This window comes from Oryctolagus cuniculus, chromosome 3 (assembly GCF_964237555.1).
Source record: "Oryctolagus cuniculus chromosome 3, mOryCun1.1, whole genome shotgun sequence".
In the NCBI taxonomy this organism is placed as follows: domain Eukaryota; kingdom Metazoa; phylum Chordata; class Mammalia; order Lagomorpha; family Leporidae; genus Oryctolagus; species Oryctolagus cuniculus.
The window spans coordinates 139,356,403-139,369,189 of NC_091434.1; the positions used below are offsets into that span (position 1 = coordinate 139,356,403).

General features: G+C 36.8%; 1 protein-coding gene across 9 annotated transcripts in view; it reads right to left on the minus strand.

The window, feature by feature from the left end:
* The window catches only part of KMT2E (lysine methyltransferase 2E (inactive)), an 83,764-nt gene that overhangs the window by 11,402 nt on the left and 59,575 nt on the right, over nt 1–12,787 (minus strand). For all 9 annotated transcript variants that reach the window (XM_070071170.1, XM_017342740.3, XM_070071173.1 and 6 more), the window contains 4 exons: nt 12,371–12,635; nt 11,472–11,570; nt 1,861–2,025; nt 1,230–1,538 (listed from right to left, as the gene is read on the minus strand). In XM_070071170.1, coding sequence (XP_069927271.1) covers nt 1,230–1,538; nt 1,861–2,025; nt 11,472–11,570; nt 12,371–12,635 — 838 coding nt within the window. The remainder of the gene's footprint in view (nt 1–1,229; nt 1,539–1,860; nt 2,026–11,471; nt 11,571–12,370; nt 12,636–12,787) is intronic.

The window sequence follows — 12,787 nt, forward strand, 5'->3', positions numbered from 1 at the left end:
AGCAACCCAGCAGTCTTATTAAGGAAAGGGTTTTGTCACATTTGTAATTAAAGCAGTTTTACCTCTTTTAAAAAGGATTTTTTTCTACTTTACAAAGAAAAGTTGGTACTTTTTTTTAACTTCATAATATTGTCACCCTAATTAAAACCATGACTATAGTAAGTAAATTATTAATCTCCACTATTAAAAGTTTATACTAGGTGCTGGTGCTCTGGTGTTGCATGTAAAGCCATCACCGGCAGCGCCAGCATCCCACATGGGTGCCGGTTCAAGTCCAAGCTGCTCCACTTCTGATCCAGTTCCCTACTCATGTGCCTGGAAAAGCAGTAGAAGATGGCCCAAGTATTTGGGCCCCTGTACCTATGTGGGAGATGTGGACAAAGCTCCTGACTTTGGCCCAGCCCAGCTCCAGCCGTTGTAGCCATTTGGGGAGTGAACCCAGTCAGTGGATGGAAGATCTCTCTGTGTCTCTATGTAATTCTGCCTTTCAAATAAATAAATCTTAAAAAACAAAAAAGTTCATACTAGAATTTTACTAAGTATAGAATTGAGCAGCATTATACAAATTGTATTGAATTAGGTAAGGACAAAGACAAAGGAAGTTTCAAAGTACTTTGTCATAGAAGTTGATGAGAAAGATCCATTTATGATCTACCCCCTTACAAAGCCCATGGATTACTACTTTAGTCAAGAGTGGGAGAAAAACACCAGCTTCTAAGGTTGCATTATTTCTGAGCTGCAAAGTTCATTTTGGCTTAATTCAGTGAATAGCTTTTAATAATTTTTATTAAATATGACAGTTTTTACAAGACTTGTATTAATAATCTGACCTAAAACTACTCTTCCTTATAAATTTTCACATTCTTAGGACATTCAATGAAAGTTAACAATTTCTTTACACTTCTTATAATCTTATACAATTAAATTTATTTTAAAAGATACATACCAATATACAATCTAAAACCAACTGGAGTTATAAATTTTGTACACATAGTAGGCAAATTATTAACAAATCATGAGTTGCGGAAGTCTTGACAGACTGAATCTAACGCTCTTCACAGTAGTACAGATGACTGTAGTTTCTGCAGTTCTCATTCCTAGTTTGAAACTGCAAGCATATAATCTAGGCACCTTATTCGGTTGATCATGAGATGTTAGAATTTTTCAAGCATCAACATAACTATGTCATAAGACTGTTAGAGAAACAATTCTTTCATTAAGAATCATACCTTCTTTGTTTTGGGGTACTTTGTAGGACATTTGTTAAGTGCTGGAACTTCAGTTTCAGTAATTATTTCTGCTAATGCAGTTTCAGTTTCGGGTTCTATTGTAAGTACAGTATGTTCAATATCATTTTGTTGTGAAGTAACTTCTATATCCGGAGAAGATGGCTGGATATCCGAACACATGCTGACAGTTCTGTGTCTCCGACGTTGCTGTCCAATGTGAGTCCTACTCCGAGAAAAACTTTTTCTCTGTTTAGTTCTATTCACTTTGGCAGGAGTTGGCTTGTTAGTAGTTTCTTCTTTTGCTTGTTCCTAATTTAAAATACAGCAGAAAGGAACTCTGAATACTAGTTTATAGATACATGTTTATATAAAATGAAATATAGTAGCATTAACCAATTTCAGAAGGTAACATTCCATCATTTCCTTATGAATTCTGATTTGTGATAAACTGATAGAATTATAAACTTTTCATACTCAAAACAAAATATAGTTTTGCATCTTATGTAAATGTCTAGAAAATTTGAATACTGCTATTAAAAGGCTATTGTCCAACATCATTATTAAAAACTCCTTATATGTATAATAAAATAATTTGAAGTATGAAAGTAAAGCTAGCGTTGAATAACAATACCTGAGTGACTTCAGCATCACTGACAATCTGTGTGTCTTTACATTCAGCTTTAACTTCTGTTTTGGCTGTGCTGATCCTTTCCAAAGCTTGCTCTCTTCTTTTCTCTCTCTTCTCAAGTCTGGCAAAAGCTTGCAAAATTGCTTCCATTTTCCTTTCTTCTCTTGTCTGCAAAATTTAAAGTTTAAATAACATAATACCATTGCTTTGAAGTAAAATCCAAAAGTCCAGTGCTCATGCAAATTTAAGATAATTGCTGTGATACCTTTCTACTATTGGGAAATATGAGAGAAGAAAACATCCATTTGAGATATCTTAGAATCCCAGACTTCATCTTAGTAAGCCCTGTTATTACAAATGCATTCTATGGAAGGAACACTTGGATGATTGTCAGTAAGACTACCTTGGTTTTACCAAACTTTTTTTTTTTTTTACAGAGAAGCCAGCCTTTTAAAAAAGTCACATTTTCCTAGGGTAAAATTCATATGCACTTAATGGAGTCAAAATATTACTGTTGTATTGTAGCTAGATGTTGTTGGGTGAAGCCTTGGGTTCAGATTATGACTTGTCTCTGGTCCTAAGCAGGTTTGTTAACCTTCCTGAGACTATAAAATGTGGGTAATACTATTCACACTTTACTGGGTTATAATTGAGCTCAAACAGAAAACATCTATGAGATTTTCAAACCATACTTGGAAAATGGTAGGCATTCCAAAAGTGTTCATTATTTCTGCTTTAGCCTCTTGCCCTTCATTTTCATTCTTATAAAGCATTCCTTTACTGTGTTAAGGGCAGGGCAAGAGTCCCTCTGAGCATCCATCTCTGGATGGATAGAGAACATAAGACCCAGAGCACTGACCAGCAGGCCGGGCCCCGCTTCAGCTCTCAAGCAGAGCAAGATGACACATGCTTCAACTATCCCGTTCTTCATACTGAAAGAGCCAGGACCTGAGACTCACGTCCATTTGTCTCTCATCCTTTATTGTCATCAGTGTGGGGGGAGAAAGAAAGATCAGAAGCTCAAGATCTGGCTGCCTGTCTTCTCAACACTGGAGCTTCAGTTCCGGTAATTATCAGCAGAGATTTCAGCATCAGTTCACCTACTCTCTCAAATCCACCGCTTTGCTTTCCTGTATTTAGTTTTTTCCTTCTCTGTTACAGTTGGGAAAAAAGTAGGATGTCAAAATTGCTAAAATACTTCTGTGTTTCTAACTTGTAAAGCAGTCTGATATGTTGCAAATATGACTCTCACAAAATATGTTTTCCCCATCCCCTTAGTTATACAGATAAGGTAAGATTACCTGTTCATGGATACCTGTCTGCATCGTAACTCTCCTGACCTGAGATGAATAATTAGATACGAAAATAAACAGAACAGGCAAAAGACCATCTGTCTTGTTCACTGGAACTAGCTGTTTTAAAGCTGAATTCCTTAGACAGCTTCATAGCTCTAATAAATTACCATTTTTGACCCTTTTTGTCATTTAGTGCTCTATTAAAAACCCAGTGTGTTTATCAGGGCTTTTCTTAAAAACCCCAATTTAGAAACCTGGAGTATTTAAAAAGAGAATTTTCACAAAAATGTTTTCTTGCTGAATCTGGTTGGATTTTCAAAAATTTTCAAATGTTGGAGTAAGTACATTTTTCAAGAAGACACAAGCTTTTCTTTGAAAGAATCACTTTATTTGTGAAAGAAATAATTTCCCATTAGCAGAAACCCAAGGAAGACAATACAGACTCTTTTTTTCCTGTATTATGATTATCTTGAATTTTCTAAGATAAAGATGAATTTAGGTCAGAAACAACTATGTTTGACATAGTCTAATAATCCCTTGTATAGGAGCTTGAGGGTCAGAGATAAAACTGATGTAAGGGTCCATACTCATTCAATTAAAAACCAAATTCCCCAAGTGTCCCACATCAGAAAGCCTGAGTTTGATACCCAGCCCCTGCTAATTCAGACAGCAGTGATAGCTCAAGCAATTGGGTGGGAGGCCCAGACTGGGTTCCCAGCTTCTGCTTTGGCCATTTGGCATTTCAGGGTAAGGAGAGTGAACCACCATAAAGTTCTCTTGCTCTCCCTGTAAATAAATTAACATTTAAAAAAAATCAAACTCCCATGTAAGTAATATACCTAATTGATAAAGCAAAATCTCTATAGAGATGCTCGTTATATTTTAGAGCTTATCAGAATCTTAAAAAATCAGCATACTTCTGAAGAAACCAGAGCCCATGTATACTAAGTAACTCAAAGGCAGAGTCATAATTTTTTAGCTTCTTGGCTCCTAATTTACTGTTCTTTCCAGTTAACAACCTCTTATTCAGTAGCAAAAGTGGCACACTGTGTAACTGTCCCTGAATAACCACAGCAGTAGTGGAAAACTAAAGCTGAAAGCACTCAAGAGATTTCCTAATAGCTTTAACCCAGCTTTGTCTTTTAAACACACAAATGCTTGGAAATACAAACATGATTGATTTTCTACCTGGATACAAATTGACCCGCTCTTATTTTAAGTTAATCAGTCATTCTGCTTTCATATTTGCCTTCCATCAAACACATTCTTTAGCATATAACTGTATAATATTTATTTTTATGACTGAAATTCTGCCGGCCACTTTATAGACCCAAGCTGTTATATAGGGAATTAGAGCAATCGGGGCTAATTAACCCCAGCAGACTGCCCTTAGCTCCCTGGACCTGTGCTTGGTGTAGTTTAGCTTATACACATCACATAAGGTTGCCACTCTGACCAGTGTATTCTATAATTATGACTCATTCCAGGTCACAGTTCTACCCAGAGCTTCAAGCCACCTTTTACGCTGTAAGCTCGCAAGTGCTGGATACCAGGACAGAGTTAGCCTGTAGTAAGGAATACTACATAGTTTTTGACACTGTTAATGGTAGTGTTGGGTGCTAAAGAATGTGAGTTCCCTGATTTTTTATTGTTTTTAAATTGTACATTGTTTTTATGACAAAGCTTAGTATGGTTTTATAACAGTAAACAGAGTATTATAATTTCTGTAAGAAAGAGTGCTTAATATCTTTAACAATTGAGGTATAAGTGGCTCTTTTTGAAAATTTGGAATCTATGTACATCATAGTATAAACTCATTGAGACAAATATTTAGCTTGAAATTACATAGTTTTATACTCGGAAAAGACTACAGATACCTTGTCTGTTTTCCTCTTCAAGAGTGGGCAAGCCTATGGTTCACATAGATCAAGGGTTACATAATAAAGAATAAATGAACTGTTACACAATAGAACTGTTAAAACACTAAGTTCATCTCATTTATTATGTATCTGGTAATTTGAAACAATAAAAACAAGCCTGTGAATGTGAGTGAGTGCTTTAGTAGCTTTAGAGGGAAATTTCCAGTAGTAGGCTATAAAACTGAGGATAAAACAGGCGGCCATCTAGGGACTTTTGAATCAATTCGGCCTTGTTACCAGCTGGGAAAGTGGCTTTTAAGATTTAAAAAGAAAAAAAAAAAGTGTATTCATTTGTACTTACTTTAAAGGCAGAGAAATGGCACCTAAATCTGCTGGTTCATTCCCCAAACTGAGGCCAAAGTCAGGAGGCAGGAACTCCAGTAGAGTACCCTACGTGGATGGTGAGGACTCACGTACTTGAGCCATCATCTGCCAGATCCCAGGCACCTTCTGCACACAACACTCACCCCCAGGAAGTGGCTTTTCTGAACAAAATCAAAACACTCGCCTTGAAAGGAAAAGGAATGCCAGAGCCCACCTGCAAGTTTACTATATTATCTTACACTCTTGATACAGAGAAACTAAAAAATCCTTTACTTAAACTTCCTTTATCCTTGCAAATGGCAGTTGCTTTCCCAGTTTTACAGATGGGTCTGATTATTTGTCACCAGTAAAAAGTACGTGTGGCTTGTTGAGATCTGTGTATGATCTCATGACTGAATTTACCCCCAAAGTACTGTTTCCTATTTTGATATTCATTATTCCCTGTTCCCCCTCCTCTCTTGAAATCTTCTCCAGAGCAGTACGACCACGCCTTGTTTGTCCACTGCATCACCTCTGATGGTTTTTATGTAGCAAGCACTCAGACTGTTGTTAAATGACTAAGAATTGTGCATACACTGTATTACTTATTTGAACCCATGTAACTGGAAGTATTTTTTAAATAAGAGTCTTTATTACAAAGCAGCTAAAGCTTAACTTCATTATGTTTGAACACAGTACCTATAAAAATAAGTGGGACCCCATTTACTATTTAGTCCTACAGTGTCATCAATAACTCATCTTCAGAAGTATAACCCTTAATCTCTATGAGAGGAAACAGACCTTACAAAAATAGTTACTAGCATCAGCTTAATCATACTAAATGGAAAAAAAGAGTGAGTTGGATGATATCTATCATGTTCCAGCCATCATATGACTTTTCTGACAACAAAATTACCACAATGATTGTTACTACACACATTATTAAAGCACTGCTTTTTCTAAAGTGATTTTCTAAATCAAATCACTTCCTAGAGACATTACAAACAACTTAAGGTTTTTGAATAGTAGTGTTTTAAGTGTTTCAAAGAGTAAAAATCTGGGTTGTCAGTGTCATGCACAAAAAAGTGGCTGGGGTATACAAGTTTAGTCAGTACGTACACTTTCTCAGCATGTCATGTACACTGGGAATCTCCAAAGCTGTGTCATGTTTACTGAACTCAGCTGGCCCCAGAGCTGTTTCACAGCACAGCTCAAATTACTGTGGGATACTAAGGCTGAGAAAATTGGGACATCCTGCTTAATCCTGTGAAGGCCTCCAAAGCTTTAAGGAAGCCTCATGCAGTTCATACTCACAGGCCTATGCAGGTCTTCCCTCAGATGGCTACCATGAACATTTAGTCAGCTCTTACTGTGCATCAGTTTTTATAAAAGCAGGCATTTCCCCCCTAAGAAGCAGGGAGTAACAATGTATAAGACTACACAGGCTCTTGTGGAGCTTATGTTCTGGTGACAGAGAGTTAAGTCTAGGGTACTGTAGTTTGCTAAGTCCAGGAGTCTCACACCTAAGTGACCATCTTTTCATATGTTTTCATCATTTCTCAAATTTCTGTCCTTTAAAATGTGAAGACGAACTTGAAACACTTTCCACAGACTATAGTTAAGGCAATCTCACTTAACAGTATCACATGTTACCAAGACAATGCTGACAGCTACATTAAGAAGGTGATGTGGAAAATTATTTTGGAAATATATTAAAAGATACTACATAAAGGAGGTTCGTTTCACACCATTATAAATGGAGAGAGGAGCAAGTATCTATTTCAACTGGTTGTTTTCACAATAATCACCTTTTAAGGTACATTTAAAATAAATGATCACTTGTTAAACTAAAGGTATGTTTCCCATTATCTAAGTACTTGTCACAGGATTTCAGCTGACAAGACTGCAGCCTCCTAACCCTACCTCAACAAACATGTACCAAGAGGAGTCATACAGTAGTGCTCTGGTTTGGAATAAAGTGAAGATAAACACTCTACCTCCAGTGCCACAGCTTAATTTATCAATTACAGGATCCTTCCAAACCAGTTCTAGCTCACTGCCAAAGTATCTCTTGCTAAAGAATTATTTCTAACCAGATGTACATTATCTACTCAGTATCATATGTGTTAGCCACAGGTTTGCTTCTGTAAGCAAGTACTACTCAAGGAAAAATTAAAAAATGGAAAAATGTGTTAATAAAACAAAAAACTAAAAGAGTAGAGTAGTGGTGTTTGTAAGTGTGTGTGCAAGTATATGCACAAGTACATCCTTTCCCTCCTGGTCACAACAGTGTTCTGAGTGCTATTTTATGAAATCTTCATTGCTAAACATCTGTATTCTCTATCTGCCATCTCCCTACAGTCCACTCTTCTCCCAAAAAGGAGCCTAGAATCCCAGGCAAATAGATCTTACCACAGTTATAACTGTTTCTCCTAGAGAAATAAATTTAATTCCACACAAATTAGCCACAAGAGTTATTAAAATAGTCTTTGAATGCCTCTCCCAGGTATCAAGTTATCTTCAGTAATTCTATTTCCTTTACTACTTCTTGTTGAATTGTAATAGTTTTGTAAATGTCCCAAAGGCCGAGACATTGTTTTATCTGCTATTTACATTTTAAAAAATGAAGCCAATAACTGAAACATATAAATCCACTCATGCAATTTTTAGAGAATCAGTAAGATGTTAAATTAGGTAGTGTATAAAACTAATTTACATGGGCAAAAACTATTAATCACTTCCTGTTCAAGCTACATACTCTTAAGAGGACAAGCTGAAGATTACATGAAATTTAATTGGAGGGGGAGTGTGGGGCTGGTATCAGTCTGGTTAAATACACTTGGTGGTTAGTATCTGCTGTTATATACTCAATGGTTTTATAAGTCTATCTTGTCACAGCACAAAATTTAAATCACTTTGACATTATTTTCTTGGAGTAATATGGTTACTGTCTTCATTTTGTCTAGTTTTACCTGTCCATTTTTTCCACTATATTTAACCTTATCTTTTAAACTAAAGTGAATCCAATCAATTTAAATGGTGAAGATTTAAAAAAAAAAAAAAAGGCTCATTTATGTTTAGATGGTTCAAAAACCAAATACTAATGCTTTAAGGGGGAAAACATACTGATTGCCTAGGAATCATGGGATGTGTTGCTGCATTCTGCTTATCTGGCTACATCCAAAAACTCCAATTCAAACATCAAAGCAAATATACCAGTTGGAAAGATGGCAATGACTTCTTCGACAGATAAGGATCAAGGGAGCCAAAGAGAAATTTTTAAATTTTTATTTCATATCCTTTCAAAATGCCAAGTAATAAGCATTTACACTTTCCAGGTTTTCCACACTTTGTTTGCATGAAAAATACCCAGCTTCATAGCAACCTTAGTGGCAGGTATTGTAATGATGACACTAAAAAGGATATAAAAACCTTGAGTTATTGTATGTTAATATAATAATAAGCAAAATCAGGAACAAAATGGATTCCAGTAGGCAGAGACATGAGGGAGCTGCAAAGTGTTCATGGAAACTTTGCTGCAGAATCTTTTTTTTATATAGTGTTTTTTTTTGTTTCTGGTTTTTTTTTTTTGGACAGGCAGAGTTAGACAGTGAAGAGAGACAGAGAGAGAAAGGTCTTCCTTTTTCCGTTGGTTCACGCCCAAGTGGCAACTACAGCTGGCATGTTGCAGCTGGTGCGCTGCGCTGATCCGAATCCAGGAGCCAGGTGCTTCCTCCTGGTCTCCCATGCGGGTGCAGGGCCCAAGCACTTGGGCCATCCTCCACTGTACTCCCGGGCCATAGCAGAGAGCTGGACTGGAAGAGGAGCAACCAGGACAGAATCTGGCACCCCAACTGGGACTAGAACCCGGAGTACCAGCACCGCAGGCGGAGGATTAGCCTAGTGAGCCAAGGCATCGGTCTGCTGCAGAATCTTTTAACTAAAGCCCCCTTATATATGCACACATGTGCATGTGTGCACACACACACTTAAACATCAACAAGAGGGCATCTAAGTTTCCTCTGAGATCTGAAAACGAGAATTTTTTCTAGGTTTCACACTAACTTGATAAAAGGGTGTATATTTTAAAAGTAGTCCCACAGTTATAAAAACTGTTAAGATACAGACTGCATAAAATTATTGTATGACCACACTACAAGCATCCTGTGTGTTTTTAAAAATATAACATTTTTTTTCAAGTGGTTGTTATACATATCCTTTGAAGATAGCTGTAAAAAGTTTCTGCTAGATACATGCTCCACAGTACTATAAATTGCTGGTCTCAGAGTTCCTGCAGGATTAATAGAAATATAAGATTGTGGCAGCTTTAGAACGGAGAGTCCAAGAAACAGCTGTAAGTAATTGGGGAAAGCATGGGTAATTTAGGCAAAAAAGAATTTTTCAAAAAGGTTGAAGATAATTCCTTAAGGTATAGGAATTCCTTCTTTATAACCAATTTCCTCCAAATTTTCTCCTCTATTTTTCTTATGTCCTGTCTCTATTACTACATACTCTCAAAAGAGTAGTCTTTCTGGGCCGGCACCGTGGCTCAATAGGCTAATCCTCCACCTAGCGGCGCCTGCACACTGGGTTCTAGTCCCGGTTGCTCCTCTTCCAGGCCAGCTCTCTGCTGTGGCCCGGGGAAGGCAGTGGAGGATGGCCCAAGTGCTTGGGCCCTGCACCCCATGGGAGACCAGGAGAAGCACCTGGCTCCTGCCTTCGGATCAGCGCGGTGCGCCAGCCGCAGCGCGCCAGCCGCGGCGGCCATTGGAGGGTGAACCAACGGCAAAAGAAGACCTTTCTCTCTGTCTCTCTCTCACTATCCACTCTGCCTGTCAAAAAAAAAAAAGAGTAGTCTTTCTGAAGTCTTGAGACTATAAAACAGTACTGCATTACTTTCATAATTCTGAGCACTAACAATCAGTACTGGAAGAATGATCATCAAGGTGATGAGCAGACTCACATTAAGTGATCTACAATGACCAAATTTACAAACCTCTCACCTCTATTTATGTGACATAGGGGATTCCATGAGATGCAGCATGAAAACCCATAAAGCAGGATACAAGGCAACATAGTAAGTAAAAAGAATAGGGAAAACCTATACTAAGGCCATTGGGTAGTTGAAGTCATTTTCAAGTTTTAGGGCACTCGAGGTATACTATGATAGTTCATCAACTGGCCTGAACATATTAATGCTAATTACCATCAGTTTGCAAGAAAATACCTTGTTCTAGTTTTTATGCTGACAAAATATTAGCAAGTAAATAGTAAAAGCAATACAGATCCTAAACTTACTGAAAAACCTTACTTTGGGGCCAGCACTGTGGTGTAGTAGGCTAAGCATCCACCTGTAGCACCAGCATCCCATATGGGCATTGGTTCATGTCCCACCTGCTCCTCTTCCAATCTAGCTCTCTGCTACGACCTGTGAAAGCAGTAGAAGATGGCCCAAGTGTTTGGGCCCGTGTACCCGTGTGGGAGACCTGGAAGTATCTTCCCAGCTCCAGCCGTTGCTGGAGTAAACCAGAAGATGCAAGACCTTTTTCTCTCTCTCTGCCCCTCTCTATCTGTAACTTTGCCTCTCAAATAAAAATAAAGAGAATCTTAAAAGAAAAAAACCTACCTTTATGATAGCAGTATGGGAATATATAAATAGAAACTACCAAACAATGGTGATTTGGGGGCATTTATTTGTAGTTATAAGATTTAGACATTTTGTTTTTGTTCTATATCTAATCATTTTATCAAAGTTATATTTAACTAATGAAAGATATTTTGAACAGTACTTGTGGCATTAAAATTTATTAATAGTTCTCCACTTCAAAAATGTTGAAATATTGGTAAAATGCCATACAATCCTAAATACCTAATGAACGCTCAGTAAAAATACAAAAGATTAGTGTGAGTGTATTTAAATGATAAAGACAAAGCCAAATAAAAATGTTCAGTGGCACAACATGTGCCCCAAAATTGTTACCTTCAGACAAAGAACAGTGTAAAAGCCCACATAAAGTCAGCATCAATTTACTGTGAGAAGAACAGCTGTCACCAAGCCCAAGTAACAGCAAGAAGCAGTTACTGTGTCCCAACTTACCATCTTCCTTTTCCTTTCTGCAATCTGTTCCTCTGATTCCATTTCTACTTCATTGCTAATAGGAGTTTTTTCTTCTATATCATCAATAAAATCTGGTTCCTGAAAGACACAAATGACTTGTTTATACAAACTACATGTCTTACAACAAATTCAATATATAAAAATTACAAACCCACTTAAAACTGGTCTCCTAATTCAAGACATTTTTCTCAAAACCATATAACCAAATAATTTTGTTTTAAAGTTCTAGTCAATAAAGTCCTAATCAGTAAAGATTGTGGCCTTATGCTTATCTTCTTCCCCAAACAGAAATACACTATTTCACAAAACCTACAAATACAATTGCCCAATAAACATGTCTGTTCAATTTAAAGCTTATGGAAAATGATTCCCAATAGATATGGCCATGGAGATGAGCAAAGCCTTAATTTTTAGATTTTAATGGCACTGCCCAGTTTTTCAGAGAGCATATAACAAAACATTGTTGTGGCAGAAGTATAGGTCAAACTTTATTTCCAGTATTATGTGGTACTAGTGAATTTTTAGGACTATTTCTCTGTTGATTATGGCACCTTCAGAGAATTGATATGATAACCTTGTGTCCAGATATTTAAGGGAAGAAAACTTTATGACTTCAAGAACATAAGGAAAGTGCCCTCTTGGAAGATGTTTTTAAACTTATCCAGTCTTAGGACAATTCTGTTTTCAATAATGCAAATGTTAATTCTGCAGATTCTGCTGGCTATTTCCTAATAATTTAATACTGTATAAACTAGCATATTTTATACCTTTAAGTACTTCATTGAACAGAATGCACTTTAAAAAAAATACAGGTTAAAATATGACATTATTTTCCTTTGTTAGTTCAATTTCATGAAGAATCAGTACAAGTTTAGTACCTGATTATTTGATACCGACAGTCTCAATGGAGAAAGCTTTCTCTGTTTTGTTTCTGGGCTCTTTATTTTGTTAGTTGTTCCTTCACAGTCCAAAGTAATATTCTGATTTTGTGTGTCCTTTTCTTTTGAAATATCTTTTTCTTTTTTTCCTTTTTTCCTTCTGGTCTCATAACCACTATTGATGTTTTCCAGGGATTCAGAACTACGTTTTAAAACAGGGCATTCTGGATTTTCTTTGAGGCATGCACAGTCCACCTTGTACTTACTAGAACAATAACCAGTTAAACATTTAATTATATGTAACAGAACTGGAAAAGTTCTAATCCATTTTAAGTTGCAGCACAACAAAATTATATGCAATTACTGGCTATATGCAATCCTTACATTTCTGTTAACTAGCTGAAAAGAAGTTTTATT